The following is a 19662-nucleotide window of genomic DNA, read 5'->3' as shown; positions in this document are numbered from 1 at the left end:
TTGGGTGGAGGGATGGCATGGGAGAGGCTAGGGCCGCGGGCCTCCCAGCCGCTGGACGCCAGTTCTTCAGCGAGCCTCACGATGAAGCCCCCAGGGTGGCGTCTCCGGACAGTGAGCGCCACCACGCCGGCGCGCGCCGCGTGCAGCTGCCTGGATTCCGCGCGTAAACGATCGCGCACCTAGTCAGACACCCAGCGCAGAAGACAGGCCCCTGCCTGGCGCCCACTGCTCCCTAGACCCGGAGAGAAGCCTGGGAGCTGGAGGGTCCCCACCTGGTCCTCTACCCCAGCACCTGCAGACACTTGCACGGACGCACACACAAGCACTTGCAAACGTACACAGGAAGAGGTGCGCAGACGCATGCACACACGCACACAGAGACACGCGGATGCGCACATAGACACACACGAACACGTGCACGCGTTCACACAAGCACACTCACCCATCACTCTGCGTGGTGCCGTGGGAGTACCCGTGGGAGAGACCGCGAGCCTGGGCTCGCCTGGGACACGGGTCCTCGACACCAGGCGACCTGGACCGGGTCTCCTGCCGCTCGTCTGCGACCGGAACCGGCCCTTGCGACGCCCCCACCCGGACCAACGTAGTCTCCGGGTGAGTGGGCGGCGAGCCCCAGCACCCAGCCAGTCGGCCCACTCGGGAGCGTGAACACCGACCCGCCCCTGATAGCCCCTCCCCGCCCCTCCCCTGGCTCCGCCCCACCTCGCCTCCGGACCTCCATTGGCTGTGGCAGTAGCATCGCCGTCCTCTGCCCCGCCCCGGCCCCGCCTTCCATCTACCATTGGCGGCAGAGGCCGTAAGTTCCCGGGAGGGGCGGGTGGGGAAAGGCCTGGAGGCGGAGACGAAAGCGAGATGGACGGGCAGCCAGCCAGTGAGCACGCTCAGCCGCCCTAGCAACTGCGGCCAGCCAATGGCTGGGCAGAGCGGGGCTGCGAGCTGTCAGGCATCAGGGACCGCGGGGCCAGCAGCCCTCCAAGGACTGCGGGGCCAGCGCGGCGCTGGTCTGCCCTGCCGCCGCCTCTGAGCTGTCCCGCGGGCCGGGCATGAGCGCGGGCGCCGGTGCGGCAAGATGAACACCGGGGGCAGCCCGGTTCGCGCCTATGATTTCCTGCTCAAGTTCCTGCTGGTGGGCGATAGCGACGTGGGCAAGGGCGAGATCCTGGCGAGCCTGCAGGACGGTGCGGCCGAGTCCCCGTACGGTCACCCCGCGGGTGAGCACCGGGCCGGGAAGGAGTCGGGGTGGAGCGCGCGGGGACCTGGCAGGAGAGGGGTGCAGGTCCGGGAGCGAGGCCGGGGAGGACAGTGGAGGAGTGGGGGGAGCGCGCGGGGGCTGAGGAGGAGAGGGGACGCGGGCCCGGGGAGCGGAGCCGAAGACGGGAGCAAGGGAGGCCGGGGAGGCCGGGGAGGCGCGGGGTCCCGGAGGGGAGCGCTCGGCGGGCCAGGGGAGCGCTCGGCTGGCCAGGGGAACGCGGGTCGCGGGGCCTGGGAGAGAAAACGAGGTCGCGGAGGCGCGGGGAGGAGAGGCGGTGGAACGCGCGGGGACCGGGGAAGAGAGGGGACGCGGACCCGGGGAAGGGAGCGCCGGGCTCAGGGCTGTCCAGGCTCTGCCTGGATCCCGCCCGCACTACGCGGGCAGCCCAGGCTGCACCCCCTGCCCAACCCCGGACGTGGGGGACCCAGGCAGCTCATGGGGGTGGGGCTGGGACAGGCGCACGCAGCGCGTGCGGCGGGAGCGAGCGGCTGGATAGGGCGCTGGGGTCCTCCCGATCTGGGGGTGACGGCTAGGCGGAGGAGAGCGTGCCGCCATGTAGCCCGGGTTTGGGGAGAGGGGGTTGCAGGGCTGCTCCGGGCTGCCCCGCAGGGAGGCCGTACTTGTGCGCGACTAGTTTGGAAAGCACGCGTGGAGGGTACGGCGCTGGCGCGAGGGGACAGGAGCGTGGGATCGGAGCGCAGCGGGTGCAGGCTCCCAGGTGGTGGCTCTGCTCGTGGGTCGGTTGGAAGGGGAGGGAGAGAAGGCGCAGAGAACAAGTCTTGAGGCTTCTCCAAGGTGACGTGTAGAGGGGCTCCTTGCGCTGATAAACAGGCCTGGGAGGGCAAGGAACCCAAGTGACCCTAGGGAGCGTGACCTGGGGCGCAGGAAGGGAAGCACCGACAGAGAGTGCAGGAGAGTGGGTTCCAGGGTGAGGGGAAGCCAGAGCGCCCAGAGGGCAGCCGGCAGGGGGTCCCCGAAGTTTGTAGTTTGAGAGCAGCAGCCCTTGAGAGGGAGTGGACATTAAGAGGAAAAGAAGCAGGGCGAAGAGGAGAGTGCGTGGGCAGGAACTTGGGCCAGGAGGTGGGAGGACAACCAGGTGTCCTGCGGTCCCACAGGTCTTTACCCACCACAGGCTGCTTGGATGGTGCAGAATGAGTGGCTGTGGAAGGAAACCTTTGAGCTGTCATCTCAGGGGTGGGAGCCACATTTCCAACAGACGCTGCTGCTCCTGGGCTTGCAGTCTGGTTCCTGGGGAGCCGAAAAGGGCAGCCCAGGGACTGGAGTCTTAATGTTCAAGCCAGCCTGGGGGTGCTTCCTGTCCTGATCAGGCAGGGTAGGATTGAGAAGACAGTGGGTGGCAAACTGAGTTGGGAAAGGTTCGAGATGGGGGGCATGAGCTGATGGTGAAAACCTGGATCCATCCTCACACTGCAGTGCATAGTAAGATTCCTCCCCAGTCCTATGAAAATGCAGATTCTGATTCTAGAACCATGTCGTCCAAGATGATGCCATTAACCACATGTGTGGCTTTTTACATTTAAAGCACGCGTAGTTAAAATGAAATACAATTAAAAGTGTGCATTAGCCACATTTTAAGTGCTGGGCAGCCACTTGTGAGACGGCAGAGTTCTGCTGGACAGCGCAGCGCTGGGTTTCAACGGGGTGGGAGGTGGGGGCTGTGTCTGTTTCCTTCACGGCTGTGTCCTCTGGGCCTGGGGCTCAGTGAATGGATGGGCCAGAGGTGGAGTAACAAAACATTCAGCAAATAAAGCGCTGTGTATGTTTGGGGGAACAGGCTGTGGAACGTTTTCTGTTCTGTAGTAGGTGAACAGTGCAGGGGCAAATAGGAGGAATGTAGACAAATGTTTATAAAAGGAGGTCCTTCTGGCTGGTGTGAGCAGAGGCTTGGTGCTTCTGCTTCATTACTTTCTTTCTATGTGCTGAACCAAGACTGCTAACAACTAGTTAGCGCTTTCTTCCCAAGGTTTTTCCTTGACACAGAGGGAGGATTTAGGCTAAAAAGACACTTTCCACGAAAGGTTTTGTTATCAGCTTGGCTTGAGACACTGCGGAAAAGACCCGGTATGATAGATGTGCCCTATGTGGGTTTTTGATTTACGGAAAGATTCTTCTTGGATTAAGAAAAGAGATTATGAAAAATTGTAAGAAATTGGAATCATCATCATTATTATTTTAAAGATACGTTTCACTTTGAAACAATGTGCATGCTTCTGGTGGGAAAGGTGAGGGCATTTCAGTCTCACGACCCATCCCCCTCCACCCGCCGCCTGAGTTTTCGGCCTGTGCTGTTATATTCACGTTGCCCAGGTTCCTAACACCCAATTCTGTATCGTAGCTACAGTGCCCACAGTTGCTCAGTGTTAATTCAACATTTCAGAGAACTCTGTGCTCACCGATAGTCCTTTTATTTTGCTGTCTAATTAGCTAATTTCATTTTCAATCATTTTTCAGGAAGGGCTCGTGAGTATTACCTGCGCATTTTCATGTCTGACAGTGTCTGTCCATTGACTCTTATCTTTGAACAATATCTTGGTTGGGTGTAATATTCTTAGCTTCTGTTTTCTTTCCCTCAACCCTTTGTAAGCATTGCTCCACAGCCCTCTGCCATTGGATGTGGGGAAGCCTGAAGTCAGCTGATTTTTTTTCCCATGTAGGTGATTTGCATTTTCTTCATGAATTTCTGACGGATTCCTTCTTCTTGCTTCATTTCATGAGCTTAACCAGACCATGTCTCAGAGCTGAATGCTTCATTTTGAACTCCTGGTACACTGAGTACTCTTTCAATTTGCATATTTCTTTTTTAATTTGAGGGAAATTTATTTTATGTCCTTAAAACATCTTCTGTTACATTTATTGGTGTTTCTATTTCAGGGACACCAGTTATATTAGTTTCCTGTGGCTGCTGGACAAATTGCCACAAACTTAGTGTCTGGAAACAACACAAATTTATTCTCTTCCAGTTCTGGGGGTAGGTAGTCAACACAGTCTCATAGGCTAAAATCAAGGTCGGCAGGCCTGCGTTCCTTTCTGGACGTGCTAGGGGTGAGTCTGTTTTCCTGCCTTTTCCAGCTTCTGGAATCCGCCTGTGTCTCTTGGCTTGTGGGTCCTCCCCACCTTCAGAGCCAGCAGATGTCTCCCATCTCCTCATTCTGATGTAGACTCTCTGCCTCCCACTCCACTTTTAAGAACCCTTGTGATCACATTGGGGCCGATGGGTGATCCAGGATAATCTCTGTAATTTAAGGTCACCTGACTAGCAAACTTTTTTTTTGAATTTTATTTTATTTATTTTTTTATACAGCAGGTTCTTACTACTTATCTATTTTATACGTATTAGTGTATATATGTCAATCCCAATCTCCCAATTCATCCCTGACTAGCAAACTTAATTCCCCTTTTCCATGTAACCTAACATATCCACAAATTCTGGGGATTAGGACACAGATCTCTTTGGGTGGGCCATTACTCTGCCTACTACACTGATTATTCTTACGTTGGGCTGTTTTTATCTGTCCTCCATTCATGTCTTCTAAGTGCCTTGTTCTTTTTGTCTTTCTCTCTGCATTTCTGTGGTACTCTCAAGTCTTTCCTATTTATTGGTAATTTTTATTTTAGCAAACTGTTTCTAGCTGTTCTAACTTATTTGTTAATTCAGTATTGATGTCCTTTTGGTGTCTAATTTTTCCTTACTTTTACAATTTTCCTTTTTTTCAATTTTTAAAGAATTCTTTAAAAATTCATTAGATTAAAAACTCTCCTTTGGGGCTTCCCTGGTGGCGCAGTGGTTGAGAGTCCGCCTGCCGATGCAGGGGACACGGGTTCGTGCCCCGGTCTGGGAGGATCCCACATGCCACGGAGCAGCTGGGCCCGTGAGCCATGGCTGCTGAGCCTGCGTGTCCGAAGCCTGTGCTCCTCGCAACGGGAGAGGCCACAATAGTGAGAGGCCCGCGTACCGCAAAAACAAACAAACAAAAACTCTCCTTTGAACTCTTATTTTACCAACAGCATGTTTTTATTAGGTTGTTCCATTGCATGAAGTAACTGGGATGAATTTCCTTCTGCTCCTGGGGTCATATTTCCTTTTAAGTTAGGTTCTATCTCTTTTCCCTTCCTTTTTAAACTTTTTATGGAGGTATGATTTACATATAGGTAAGTGTACCTATTATAATTGCATAGCTCAGTGAATTTTCACAAAGCTAACACGCCCATGCAACCAGTACCCAGGAAGCACAACACCAACAGGCCCCTGGGCCCCCAGCCCTCCCCCAGCCATGACACCCTGCAGCGTCACCACTGGCCTGGCTTCTGACAACATGGGCCACTTTTGTCTCGTCCATTCTGTGTAAAAGTGAGAGCTGTAATGTGACTGCTTCTCTTGCTCCTGTTGTGTGAGACTCTCCTGGGTTGTGTATGGCTGTGGAAGGTTTATGATATCCCTGGTGTGAACGTACTGCGATCTGTTTATTTACCCATCATGCTGGGGTTGGCATTTCTGTGGTTTCCAGTTTCCGGCTGTTGTGATTTGTCCTGCTGTGAACATTCCCACTGTGCGTCTTTAGAGTATAAAAGATGCGTTTCTGTCAGAATAGACCTAAACCTGGGATGGCCGAGTATTATGGTATGCATATGTTTAACTTAAGAAGATACTCCAAAATTGTTTTCAGTTTACGCTCTCACTGCAAAGATCAGGAGTTCTGTTTGCCCACATCCACATCAACGTTTGGTTCTTGCTGTTTTGTATTCTAGCCGTTCTGGAAAGTATAGTGTAGTTGAATTTGCATTTTTCTGATGACTAATGAGATTGAACACCTTTGTCCATTTTTCATAGGTTGAATTTATTTTACTGGTCAGTATTTTACTGGTCTGGAAAGTATAGTGTAGTTGAATTTGCATTTTTCTGATGACTAATGAGATTGAACACCTTTGTCCATTTTTCATTAGGTTGAGTTTATTTTACTGGTCAGTAGGAGTGTTTGAAAAATGTATTCTGGCTGTGAATCCCTTGTCAGAAATACGTATTGTGAGTATCTACGCTTGTCTGTGTTGCCTTTCACCCCATTAATAGTATTTCTAAGAACAGAAGCCCTTCATTTTAACACAGTCCAAGTAAATGATGGGTGTTCATGGCAGGGACTCTGGGTGTGTTGAACAAGTCTCTGCCTGTCCCAGGGTGGGGCTGTCCCCTGAGGCTCCACCGTCTTACCTCTGATGTTGGTGGCTGCCATCCCGCTGGGATGAGGGATGGCGGGAGGGGTCAAGACACATTTTTTGCCAAGTAGATATGCAGTGGGAGACCCCCTTTCCCAGCATTGCTCTGTCACCCTTGTCGCGGCCCAAGGACCACACAGCCTCCCACCTGCATGCTTTCTCCTTTGCAGGTGGGTCTGCCCAGTGCTTGCAGGTGGCGCTGCTGCATTTCCCTGCGTCTTGCTCACACCCAGGCAGATCCGCCTGCACGTATTCTGTGCTCTGACAGAGTCTGGTGAGGCCTGGCTTCTCCAAGCTGGACCTTTTGTTTTCCTCTCAGCCTACTCATGGAGGGAGGGGCCCTTGGGTTCCTGACCCTGTCCTGTAACCTGAGCTCCGGGAGGAGCAGGAGGGGGAGTGTGGGCTGCGCAGACCCCTTGCCAGGTGGTCCATTGCCCAGGGAGCTGTCCTCCCCTCCCACGGGTGACGTGCACACTCCTGGTCCTGCCGGGCCCCTGCTGGCCCCGGAGCCTCACTTCTGTCCAGTGGGTTGGTGCCCAGTCCCGCCTCCTCTCCCCTCGAAAGTCCTGCTCCAGGCAGAAGTGGAAAGAAGGCGTCATGGATGGACCTAGAGTCTGGCATACAGAGTGAAGTAAGTCAGAAAGAGAAAAACAAATACCGTATGCTAATGCATATATATATGGATCTAAAAAAAAGGTACTGATGAACCTAGTTGCAGGGCAGGAATAAAGATGTAGACATAGAGAATGGACTTGAGGACATGGGGTGGGAGGGGGAAGCTGGGGTGAAGTGAGAGTAGCATCGAGTATATACACTGCTGAATGTAAAGTAGTTAGCTAGTGGGAAGCAGCAGCATAGCACAGGGAGATCAGCTCGGTACTTCACGATGTAAAAAAGAAAAAAAAGAAAGGAAAGAAAGAAAGCCTCAGCAGCTGGGCTCTGCCTTCTGTTAATCCTGGGTCTCCCCTGGGCTCCATCTGGGGTGTTCCCGGCACCAGGTCCATACCCTTTCCTTCCCTGATTGCCGAGTTTCTACATTTTGTTCATTTCATTAGTGATGGGAGAGGAAAGTGGATCAAACTGACACCAAAGGCTGCAATCTCTCGCCTCCTAGTTTTTTTCCCAGCAGGAGACTCACTGTTTCCCCGACTACTCTCTTTTGGCTATTTCTCCAGCTTCCTTTTCCCAGCAGGAAGATCCCATCTTTCTTTCTCAGTTTCATTTTTGCCAAGAGATAAAAATAATAACTCCCACTTATTGAGAGTATAGAAGAATCATCTCGTGAGACAGGTTATTTGTCCTTTCTCTTTGCCTTTGACAGTCTTTCCACCAGGAGATTCACTCACTCTCCCGCTGCCTTCTAGTTGCTGCAGGCAGCTTAAAGCTACTCTGCCAGTTTCCTGGGCAACCACTTTAAGATTCAAAACACGATTTATAAAGTCATCACTTTCAAGTTTGAACTGAGAGTCGAGTCGTGTTTTATCCTACTTCTTGGTGTAACTCCTTCACCTCCCTCGGTACCACTTGTGAGCACTCAATAAATTTAATGCTTTGGGTTTTTTAAATTATGTCATAAATACTTCCATGTATTTGAAAATGATAAAATTGCATTTATATCAGATTTTCTCTTTAAAAGCCCTTGAATCAGCCCTACTTCCCCTGTGTCCTGTGGGGTCTCCTTTCTGCGGTGGTGACGGTCCCTTTAGTCTCACCTCTAACCCCTGCAGCCCCCAGCCCAAGGCGAACCTGATGTCAGGGGACAGGCAGGGAGGGACTCAGAACCGGCCAGCCCAGGTTCCTCCCAGACAGAGACTCAGCTACTGGGGCCAGAGGCCCACCCACCACCCCTTGTGTCCTCTGTCACTGGCACAGGACGCCTGAGTGGCTGCAGGGTGAGCACGGCCGGGCAGGCACAGCCCCGAGGTCCTGCCTGGGTCCTGCCAAGCCGCACCTGCTCACTCCTTGCTGGCCCAGGAGCTCAGGTTCGATGTGGCTGGTTGTGTGGGGTGAAGAGAAGCAGCAAGGTATGGGGAAGTGGCTGGTGTGTCACCAAGCATTTGCAGGCTGTGGGTTTACTTCACATTAAGAGATTGTTTTGGACCTTTGTTTCAGACTTTCCAGGCTTCTTTAGCTTCATTGGCTACAGAGAGTGAATTGTGTATAAGCAAAAGCAGAAGAGCTGCAGCACCCGAGGGGTTTGGACCTAAAAATATCCATTATGTAGATTTTGTCAGATCCACAAACAAGACAATTGAAAGGGGTCCTGATATAAGATAATAGCTTCAGTGACAACTTCAGGGTTTACCTTCTTCAGAAGTGGGCTTGCCTCCTCGGAGGCCTCAACCAAATTCCCCACTTGACCTGGGTTGCCTTCCCCCTCCTTCTCTCCAGGACCAAGATTGCCTGTCCACCCACCCGTTTGCGGGGCCTCCAGGGGCTCCTGAACCTGGTCTGACTGCGCCGCTCTGGCTTAAGATGCCTCCAGCATTTCATCAGTCTGCTAATATGAACAACTTGTCTTTTTAGGTGGTCTTATTTTTGCCACAGCATGCTTTGCCTTTTGGGGACTTCCTAATGGTAATCAATTACATTTCTGAGAATTTGGCCCCGTGGTTTGTATTTTCTTAAGTGGTTTTGGCATTCCAGGTCTTAACCTCTTTTTAACATGTTGCAAAGTCTAGACTCTGGTACCCAGGCCCCTGTCACCTTCAGGCTGCTGTGGGGACTTCTGACTTGAGTGCGACAGACCTGGGGTTTTGGTTAATGGGACCTTACCGCGTGACTTGTTTTCTAAGACTTGGCGGGTAGAGAGAGAGATCGGCATGCTTCTAGAATCAAGAGATGGAAAACGTCAGGGCCCCCAGTCTTCGAAGGTACCTGTCCTGGCATCTGTGCTGTGCCCGGCAGCCGATCACAGCAGTTCCGGCCCCGGGACTCTGTGCCTGGCTTCTTAATCTTTCTCCGGATGCCAGCCTTTCCCACCCGAAACCACCTGCTGCTGGCCATCTCTTGGGAGATTGTGCCATAAAGCTGTTGATCCTGGGGTTTCCTCAGCCAAAGTGACACTCAGGCTGTTTCTCTGTTTATATGAGTTGTGTATTCCAACCTCTTGAAGCTAATAATTAATGGATTACCCTCCCCTAAATGTGACTCAGCTGAGTTTACTCATGAATTTGAATCTTATGGTGACTGGCATTTTGTTTGATTAAAAATAAAAGCAAAAAAAGTTTACAGAGGTAGAATCGTAACTACACATATTAAACTCTAGTTGACCCTGATATGTAAGGTTAAAAGTTATTATCTTAACAGGAAAAATAAATTGATAAGTGTGAAGAATATTAAATTCTCTCTCAGGTGGAGGAACTCCATCTGGAAGTAAAATCTAGAAGGTAGACCACTGCTGAGTGGCCATGGTGTCCTGTTGGCCTGGTGTCTGAGAGGCAAAAGCCCACGTTGTCAGACCTGCGGGGGCCCTGAGCTTCTGTCTGGAGCACCGTCCGGAGCACAGGGAGCACAGGGGGCCATGGGGGGCGGAGGTATGTTGCTGTTGATGGTGCATCGTTTCCTAGGGCTGCTCTCACAACTATCACAAACTGGGGCGGCAGTGGGGGATGGCCTAAAACAACGGAAATGCACACTCTCCCCATCCTGGAGGTCAGAGGTCCGAAATCAAGGTGTCAGCAGGGCTGCCCTCCCCCCCGCCCCTGCCAAGACTCCCGGGGAAGATCTGTCCTTGAGCCTTCCAGCTCAGGTGTTGCTGGTACCCTTGCCGTCCCTTGGCTTGTGGCAGTATCACCTCAATCTCTGCTTCTCCTTATCAAGACAGTCCTGGATGGGGGGCCACCCTCACTCAGTGTGACCTCAGCTTGATGACATCTGCAAAGACTCTATTTCCAAAAAAGTTTCCATTCATAGGTTCCGTGTGGACATGGATTTCGGGGGACACTATTCAACCCAGTACAGGTAGTGACACTCCCAAGATGGACAGTTTCCTTCTCCTGAGGAAGAGCTGGGACCCAGGCCCCAGTGGGAGCCCCTCTTCTCACAGCCTCAGGCCTGGAACCCCTCGCCCCTGTCGGCTCCTTGCCCCATTGGCTGGGCCCGGGGGCAGGAATGGCAGCCCTGCCTTGCAGACCACCCATCTGTCCTCGGCTCTGTGGTCTGCCCTTGAGAAGGTCGTGGAGTGGCTCCCACAGTGTGTGGGCTGGCTTCTGCACTTGGTACGAGCCTCTAAGATCCCTCTGTGTTGTGCACAATTTCACCTTTTCTTCCTCCTGAGCGGGTGGACAGACCACAGCGGGCTGTCCAACCACCCCTGGAGGGATGTCTGGGTGCTTCCTAGTCTTCGGCAATCTGTGAGTAAAGCTGATATAAACAGTTGCATACACGTTTTGTGTGAACTTGGTAAATATCTAGGAGTGGAATTGCTGGGTCATATGACGTGTATGTTTAACTTTATTAGAAACTGCCAAACCAGGGACTTCCCTGGTGGTCCAGTGGGTAAGACTCTGTGTTCCCAATGCAGGGGGCCCGGGTTCGATACCTGGTCGAGGAACTAGATCCCGCATGCGTGCTGCAACTAAAGAAGTCCGCATCCCACAACTAAAGATCCTGCATGCCACAGCTAAGAGCCATTGCAGCCTAAATAAATAAATAGTAGATAAATAAATATCTAAAAAAAGAAAAAAGAAGCTGCCAAACTGTTTCCAGATTGACCCGACCATTTTTCATTCCCACCCGCAGCCTATGAAGGGTACAGTTGTTCTGTGTCCTCACCAGCACTTGGTATTGTCTGTATTTTTTAATTTTGTTTTTCTCAATATTAGCCATTTTAATAGGTGTGCAGTGATCTCTCATTGTAATTTTAATTTCCTGACAACTAATGAGGTTGAACATCTTTTCCTGTGCTCATTTGCCATCTTTGTGGTATTCTCTTTGGTGAGTGTCTTTCAACTCTTTTGCCCATTAAAATTTTTTTTTTTTTTTTTTTTTTTTTGCGGTACGCAGGCCTCTCACTGTTGTGGCCTCTCCCGTTGCGGAGCACAGGCTCCAGACGCGCAGGCTCAACGGCCATGGCTCACGGGCCCAGCCGCTCCACGGCACGTGGGATCTTCCCGGACCAGCACATGGGATCTTCCCGGACCGGGGCACGAACCCGTGTACCCCGCATCGGCAGGTGGACTCTTAACCAGGGCGCCACCAGGGAAGCCCCCCCAATTTTTTTAAGTTGCTTGTTTTCTTATTACCTAGTCTTGAGGATGTTTAAATATATTCTAGATCCAAGTCCTTTATTAGAAATGTGTTTTTGTTTTTGTTTTGCGGTACGCGGGCCTCTCACTGCTGTGGCCTCTCCCGTTGCGGAGCACAGGCTCCGGACGCGCAGGCTCAGCGGCCATGGCTCACGGGCCTAGCCGCTCCGCGGCATGTGGGATCCTCCCGGACCGGGGCACGAACCCGTGTCCCCCGCATCGGCAGGCAGACTCTCAACCACTGTGCCACCAGGGAAGCCCTAGAAATGTGTTTTGCAAATATTTTCTCCCAGTCCGTGGGTTTTCTTCCATTTTATTAAGTATCTTTCAAAGAGCAGATGTTTTTAATTTTGAAGAAGTCCAATTTATCAATTTATTCTTTTATAGACCATGTTTTTGGTGTTGTATATAAGAAATCATTGCCGAACTCTTTGCCTAAGGTTACAAAGATTTTCTTTTGTGTTTTCTTATAGAAGTTTTAGATTTACGTTTATGACTGTGACCCATTATGAGTTAATTTCTTTTTTATTATTTAGTTATTTATTTATTTAGGCTGCTCTGGGTCTTAATTGCGGCTTGCGGGATCTTTGCTGCGGCATGTGGGCTCTTAATTGCAGCATGCAAACTCTTAGTTGTGGCATGCTTGAGGGATCTAGTTCCCCAACCAGGGATCGAACCTGGGCCCCCTGTATGGGGAGCATGGAGTTTTACCCACTGGGCCACCAGGGAAGTCCCTGAGTTAATTTCTTTTTAAAAAAAATATTTATTTATTTATGCCCGCGTTGTGTTTTCATTGCTGCGCGAGGGATTTCTCTAGTTGCGGTGAGCGGGGGCTACTCTTCATTGCAGTGTGAGGGCTTCTCATTGCGGTGGCTTCTCTTGTTAGGGAGCACGGGCTCTAGGAGCACAGGCTTCAGTAGTTGTGGCTCATGGGCTTTAGAGTGCAGGCTCAGTAGCTGTGGCGCACGGGCTTAGTTGCTCCTGTGGCATGTGGGATCTTCCCAGACCAGGGCTCAAACCCGTGTCCCCTGGATCGGCAGGCAGATCTTAACCACTGCGCCACCAGGGAAGTCCTCCCTGAGTTAATTTCTTATGTAACATGAGGTATGGACTGAGGTTCACTACTTTTGCATAGGGATGCCCAGATGTTACAGCACCATTTTTAAAAGTGTATGCTTTCTCTATTGCACTGATTTGTACCTTTGTCAAAAATCACTTGGCCAGGGACTTCCCTGGTGGTCCAGTGGTAAAGAATCCGCCTTCCAATGCAGGGGACGCAGGTTCGATCCCTGGTCAGGGAACTAGGATCCCACATGCCACGGGGCAACTAGGCCCACACACCACAGCTACTGAGCTCGCGTGCCTCAACTAGAGAGGCCGTGTGCCACAAACTGCAGAGCCCACGCTCTCTGGAACCCGCACCACAGCTACAGAGCCCACCCGCCCTGGAGCCTGCGTACCACAACTAGAGAAAAGAAAAACCACATGCCACAACTAGGGAGAAGCCCTCGCGCTGCAACAAAGAGCCCACATGCCACAACTAAAGATCCTGCATGCCGCAACAAAGACCCCACATGCCACAACTAAGACCCGACACAGCCAAAAGTAAATAAGTAAATAAATAATCTTTAAAAAACAACAACAACAAAAATCAGTTGGCCAGGGCTTCCCTGGTGGCGCAGTGGTTGAGAGTCCGCCTGCCGATGCAGGGGACACGGGTTCGTGCCCCGGTCTGGGAAGATCCCACATGCCGCGGAGCGGCTGGGCCCGTGAGCCATGGCCGTTGAGCCTGCGCGTCCGGAGCTTGTGCTCCGCAACGGGAGAGGCCACAGCAGTGAGAGGCCCGTGTACAGAAAAAAAAAAAAAAAAATCAATTGGCCATATTTGTGTGGTTTTATTTCTCATCTCGGTTCTGTTCCATTTTTCTGTTGTGTATTCTTATGCCAGTATCACACTGTCTTGACTACTTTAAATATATAGTAAGTCTTGAAATTGGGTAATGTGAGTCCTCCAACTTTGTTCCTTTTGTTCAAAAAAAATTTTTTTTAATTTTATTTATTTATTTTTGGCTGCGTTGGGTCTTCGTTGCTGCACGCGGGCTTTCTCTAGTTGCGGTGAGTGGGGGCTACTCTTCGTCATGGTGCGCGGGCTTCTCATTGTGGTGGCTTCTCTTGTTGGGGAGCATGGGCTCTAGGTGCGTGGGCTTCAGTTGTTGTGGCTCGCGGGCTTAGTTGCTCTGCGGCATGTGGGATCTTCCAGGACCAGGGCTCGAACCCGTGTCCCTTGCACTGGCAGGCAGATTCTTAACCACTGTGCCACCAGGGAAGCCCTCAAAATTGTTTTGACTATTCTAATTCCTTTAACTTTCCATGCAAAATTTAGCTTTGGAAATTCCCTGGCAGTCCAGTGGTTAGGAATCTGTGCTTTCACTGCAGAGGGTTGCAGGTTCAATCCCTGGTTGAGCAACTAAGGTCCCGCAAGCCGCAAGGTCGGCCAAAAATTTTTTTTTAATAAATAAATAATAAAATTCAGCTTTGTCAATTTCTAGCCCCCCGCCCCCGGCCCTGAAAAATCCTGCTAGGGTTTTTGAGACTGAATCTGTGGATCCATTTGGTGAGAACTGCCATCTTAACTATCAATCTATCTATCTATCAATCCATGAACACAGTATTTCTCTCCACTTATTTAGATCTTCTTTGATTTATTTTATTAGTGGTTTATAGCTTTTAGCATACAGATCTTGCATAGGTGTCTGTCTAACCTCTCACCCTCTCTTACATTTAGTGTCCTGAGACCACAGTTACTGAAGATAAAATGAGGTCCCTGCATCTTTCGGGCTAATAGAGAAGGTGGCATGGGTTCTCCAAGCTCAGGGCAGCTCATCCGAAACTGTCTTCCAGAGCATGGACAGGTGGCCTGGTTTGCCGTCCAGCTTTGGGACAGTTGCTCAGCTGGTTGTGATCACACCCAGTGACGAGAGCCTCCCTGTGTGGTTCCAGTGAGGTCCTTTCCTTCCCCTGACACACAGCAGGTGGTCTCAGCCTCTGCTGCTCCCAGGGATGAAAGTAGGAGATTGAATCAGCAGGGGCTTGGGCTCCTTCTGAAGACACGTGGCATCTCCGTGGTTGCATGTGTTTGCACGGGGGTGCTACTGAAAATAAAGCTCTGCTTCCCTGACACAGCTCACCTGGGGGCTGACCACCCAAGTGAGCAGAGCTGCCCGGACTGGAGGTGGTGGATGGCAGAGCCTGCAGGGCCCCCACTGTGGGACAGGCAGGAAAAAGGGGTGCTGATATCAGAAAACTGCTCTTTAAAATCAAAGATGCACCCTCCCTTTTTTTTTTAATTTGGTTGCACTGGGTCTTAGTTGTGGCTTGTGGGCTCCTTAGTTGTGGCTTACCAGCTTCTTTGTTGTGGCATGCGAACTCTTAGTTACAGCATGTGGGATCTGCTTCCCTGACCAGGGGTTGAACCTGGGCCCCCTGCACTGGGAGCGCAGAGTCTTAACCACTGTGCCACCAGGGAAGTCCCGCCGCCCTTTTTTTTCATGGAGGATGGCAATGCTTTCCCTGGCAGTGTCACCCAGACTGTTGGGCTGTCCAAAGTAGGGCGGGGGGAGGCCCCTTCTGGCCTGACCGCTGAACCCTATTGGTGGCCTTGATCTCGGGTGGCCTCAGCCTGCAGCGGCTTGAAGCAGCATTTCGGTTCCTGGCCAGAGATTGAGGTCTGGCAGTGGCAGTGAGAGCACTGAATCCTAGCCACCAGACCACCAGGGACCAATGGACAGTGACAAGGCCCTGACCCATTGCTGTGTAGAAATGAATTGCCACATAGAGACATAGAGATGGAAAGTAGTGAGGCAAGTAAAGTGTTTATTAGGAGGAAAAATAGTACGGTACCTGTGGATAGACACACGGGCGGGCTCAGAGAGAGTTGCGCCGTTGTGGTAGTTTGAATCACTTTTATGGGGCCTTTCTTCCAGGTTTCCTTTGGCAATCTTGCTTTGCCTGGTTCTGAATCTATATTTGGTTTATCTCAGGGTCTTCCCATGTGTGCGTGCGCGCGCATCACTTAGCCAAGATGGATTCTAGCGAAGAGGCCTATGGGTAGTTGACATCACTTACTATGGGGTGGTGCCCCCTCCCTTTTTGACCTCCAAGGAGGCTTTCTGTGCATGTGTAGTCAGGGAGGTCTCCTTAACTTCAAGAATGAGGAATATGTGGTCTTTTATCTCTTATCTGGGCAGGGCCCAGCCTCCTCCATCATCCTGCTTTTATGGAGTTTCTGTCCACAGGGGAGAAACTGTTCAGCCTGGGGCCCATCTATCTCCTACCTCAGCCTGAGTCCAGGTTCAGGGTGACCTCGAGACCTGGCAGGGGCAGCCCTGCAATTTGAAGGGACTGGGACCCTCTGAGGTGTCAGAGCTCTGGAAAGAGGGGGCTATCATCTGGCCACACCCGAGCGATGGTTAGGGAAGGCTCTGGGTTACTCCCCAGTTTCACTCATGGGGGATGATGTGCCAGGTCCTGCCGGTATCTGGTTGGTGGGGCTTGTCCTTGCTGTGGGATTTCACAGGGTACCTGGACGCAGCAGCTCAGCACAGACACAGGCCGTTAGGGAACAAGGCAGGTGTGACAGTGGTCCCGTCCCTGCCAGGGAGAGTGTGGGAGGGTTTAGCCCCCAGCGTGGGGAGTGAGCGGCTCAGGCAGCTAAGAGCTGGGAGCTGTGTGGATGAGCTGGGGCAGCCAGGCCACGAGGAGCCTGGAAGCACCTGGGTCACATGGCTTTGCTATTTCACGGAGAAAAACCAGCAAGGAGAAACATGCAGGGAACATACTTTCCTTTTCAAAAAGGAGGTGGGGTAGATTCTGAAGAGGAGGGGGACTGGTGCTGATTTCAGTAACTGCTCTCTGTGTATGATTCTCATATGATGAACACACTTCAAATGCCCATTTAAAACATGACTTGCAGGACTTCCCTGGGGGTCCAGTCGTTAAGACTCTGCGCTTCGCACGGCTTCCATCCCTGGTCAGGGAACTAAGATTCCACATGCCTCACGGCCAAAAAAAAAAAAAAATGCATGACTCACTTTTAGAACCATTTAGAAACGGGAGGCAGCCCTGCAGGGGCAGGCTCTGGGCCTTGGCCATGGGTGAAGCTTGGGCCTGTACCTCAGCCCTGGGGCCTCCCTGCTTCTCCCATCCTGAGCCCCATTATGCAGCCCTCCCGCCCCCTTGGTCCTGCGAGGCACCCCAACATCTCCCAACAAAGTGCCCTTCTGATCTGGGAAGCCAGGCCAGAGTCGGTCTCTGGATAGCACACATGTATATACATTCTTTTAAGGTGAAATTCACATAGTATAAAATTAACCATGTTAAACTGAACAATTCAGTGGTATTTGGTACATTCACGACCCTGTAACTTTCTCATTTCAGAACATTTTTCTCACCCCCCAAATGGAAACCTGGACCCTCCCCCGCCCCTGGCAGCCAGCACCCTGCTTTCTGATACTTTAATTCAACATAAGACAGGTTCTCAAAAGTCAGGTCCTCATGATGAATATGTTTGTCAATGATACTTAACCAGTATTTACATGTTTGCGTCCTCTTGTTCTAGGAGATAGAATTCGGCAGGTGCTGGATGAGCTGAAATAGATTATTTACACATCACGTGGCCTCAAAGTGTAGGGAGTGTCTTGGCATTTGACATTTGCTGTTTTTCAGGCTAAAATTATCTCTCTTCTTGTCTCTGTTGTCCTGACTCACTCAGTGAACATTCCAACAGGCTTTGTTCTAGGAGCTTTTGTGTATTTTTATTTTGATGGACAGAGTTCTTGGTGAATTAGCTAAGTGCAGCACATGTGCGAATGTGCATTACACCTTTTGACCCTAACACTGACAACACTACTGTCAAAAACATGAAGTAACAGAGAAGAGGAAATACAATAAATAGGAACAGAGCAAACACATAACAGGAGGAACATAAAACGGTTCAATAAATAAGTGTATGAAAAAAGAGACTCTTCTCCCAATGGGACTTCGAACCTGGCGTGAATGGGTGGAATTTGGGGGCTTCTCTGTGGCAGGTACAGCTGAGACAGAGGGTTTATCCTGGGACCCAAAGGCCTGGGGAAGAATGGAGCTTGTGCTGAGCTGAGGCCACTGCTGGCGGCAGGTACCAGACGTGAGCTGTCAGGGAAACTGAGGCACAGGGAGAGGGAGGAAGCCGCTGGTCGTCAGGACTGGGATTTGATCCCACGCATCACAGAGCTTCTCCCTGCAGGGTCTCCACAGTGCTATGTGGGGGACCTGTGGGGTCCCCAGGGGGCTAGCCCATCTCCATTCCCATTTTCCACCCTACAGATCAAATGGGGGGTGAGGGTAGGCAGTGTTTTTTCAAGCTTTATCTCCCACCCCCGGACCTCCCCTGCTCTGCCCTGTCCCCAATTCAAAGGAGGGGCCTTCCTTGGGAGTTCACAGCTGCATAGATGGAGGGAAGTAGGCCGGGTTGCAGCTCTAAAGGACAGTAACATTGACGGAGACGGAGTGGGCCTGGGTCTCCAAAGCACACGCGGCTCTGGGAGGGTGCCTCAGGGTCCCGGGCGTCAGGGTCAGTGTGCCGAGGGCAGGTGACCCGGCAGGGCTGTCCTGGTGGGAACAACCACCAGAGTCAGAGTTCAGTTTGGGTCCTGAATGTTAATAGTTAGATCATTATCATTGAGTTGGATTTTCTTTTATTTTTTTGGCCGTACTATGCGGCAAAATCTTAGTTCCCTGACCAGGGATTGAACCCATGCCCTCAGCAGTGAAAGGGCAGAGCCCTAACCACTGGACCACCAGGGAATTCCTGTAGATTTTCTTTTAAATACATGTTCACTATTAGTGAAATTCTGGGGTGTGGGAGGCATTGTGCTCTGCTTTGGGAAGATGTTAAAATGTATCTTCCGCAGCTTTTCCAGGATTTGTGTGTCAGGTTTCCTCTGTCACTCTCTCCAGTCACTGTACTTCATGGGTTTTCTGTCAGGGCATTTTTTGGTGCAAACAAAAAAGTCAACTCAAAGAAGCTTAAGCAAAAAGGAGTTTGTGGCCTTATGTAACCGACAGGTTGAGGGGTGGGCCTGGTTTCAGGCTAGATCCTGAGGCTGAGCCATTCTGGACTCTCTCCACTGTTCCTTCTCCCCAGAGCTGCTCCCCACGTACACCCCATCCCTGATTCTTCTGTGTGAAGGTTAATTTCCACCTGGGGAGGAAGCATGTGCATCGTGGATGTTCATTAATTTATGGAGAACTGTAGATGTGATCAATAGTTTCAATTTGTTTAGATATCATTATCTTAGTAGGAGTAGGTGATACACAATGTGAAAGGAAAGAAACCATCACTTTATAAGTTACATAAAGTGTAATCAAAACTGGCAAAAATCCGGAGAAACTACTTTTAAGTAGACAGTCCTAAAACATAATTATTCCTAAAGAGTTCACCTGAAAGCTCTTATCTCGTTTACATTTAATTTGCTTGAAAGTTTCATCACATCAGGTTATTTTTCTTGTTGACAAATTTTGTGACAGGAATTATACAGTCTTATTTGATTTCTGGTAAACCTACATACAAAGCAGTATATACTTAATGTTGATGACTTTAAAGGTATGTCTGTATTGGGGCTTCCCTGGTGGTCCAGTGGCTAAGATTTTGCACTTCCACTGCAGTGGGGCGAGTTCAGTCCCTTGTCGGGGACCTAAGATCCCGCATGTCGCGTGGTGTGGCCAAAAAAAAAAAAAAAAGATGTCTTTATAATTAAACCAATAAACTCAAACTTGTTTTCATTCATTAAAAATTAACCCTAGATCATGTGATCCTGAAGTTCATTTGGGTTCATTCCTTTTATATTTCTGAGTATTTGTATAAGTGCTTATTATC

General features: G+C 50.8%; 1 protein-coding gene and 1 long non-coding RNA gene across 3 annotated transcripts in view; both read left to right on the top strand.

Annotated features, from left to right (window-relative positions):
* The first annotated feature begins 918 nt into the window (after positions 1-918).
* Positions 919-19662, top strand: part of RAB40B (RAB40B, member RAS oncogene family) — a 28197-nt gene continuing 9453 nt past the window's right edge. Inside the window, exon 1 of one of the 2 annotated variants that reach the window (XM_004275607.3) lies at positions 919-1229. In XM_004275607.3, coding sequence (XP_004275655.1) covers positions 1088-1229 — 142 coding nt within the window. In that variant the 5' untranslated portion in view covers positions 919-1087. The remainder of the gene's footprint in view (positions 1230-19662) is intronic. The other variant, XM_033438827.2, reaches the window with a different exon arrangement.
* LOC117203573 (uncharacterized) lies at positions 1236-19539 on the top strand. The gene is made up of 2 exons (XR_004486430.2): positions 1236-7130; positions 8891-19539. It is a non-coding gene; the product is annotated as an uncharacterized LOC117203573 (long non-coding RNA).

Source organism: Orcinus orca, chromosome 19 (genome assembly GCF_937001465.1).
Source record: "Orcinus orca chromosome 19, mOrcOrc1.1, whole genome shotgun sequence".
NCBI classification, from domain to species: domain Eukaryota; kingdom Metazoa; phylum Chordata; class Mammalia; order Artiodactyla; family Delphinidae; genus Orcinus; species Orcinus orca.
This window is presented reverse-complemented; position numbering and strand designations above follow the sequence as displayed.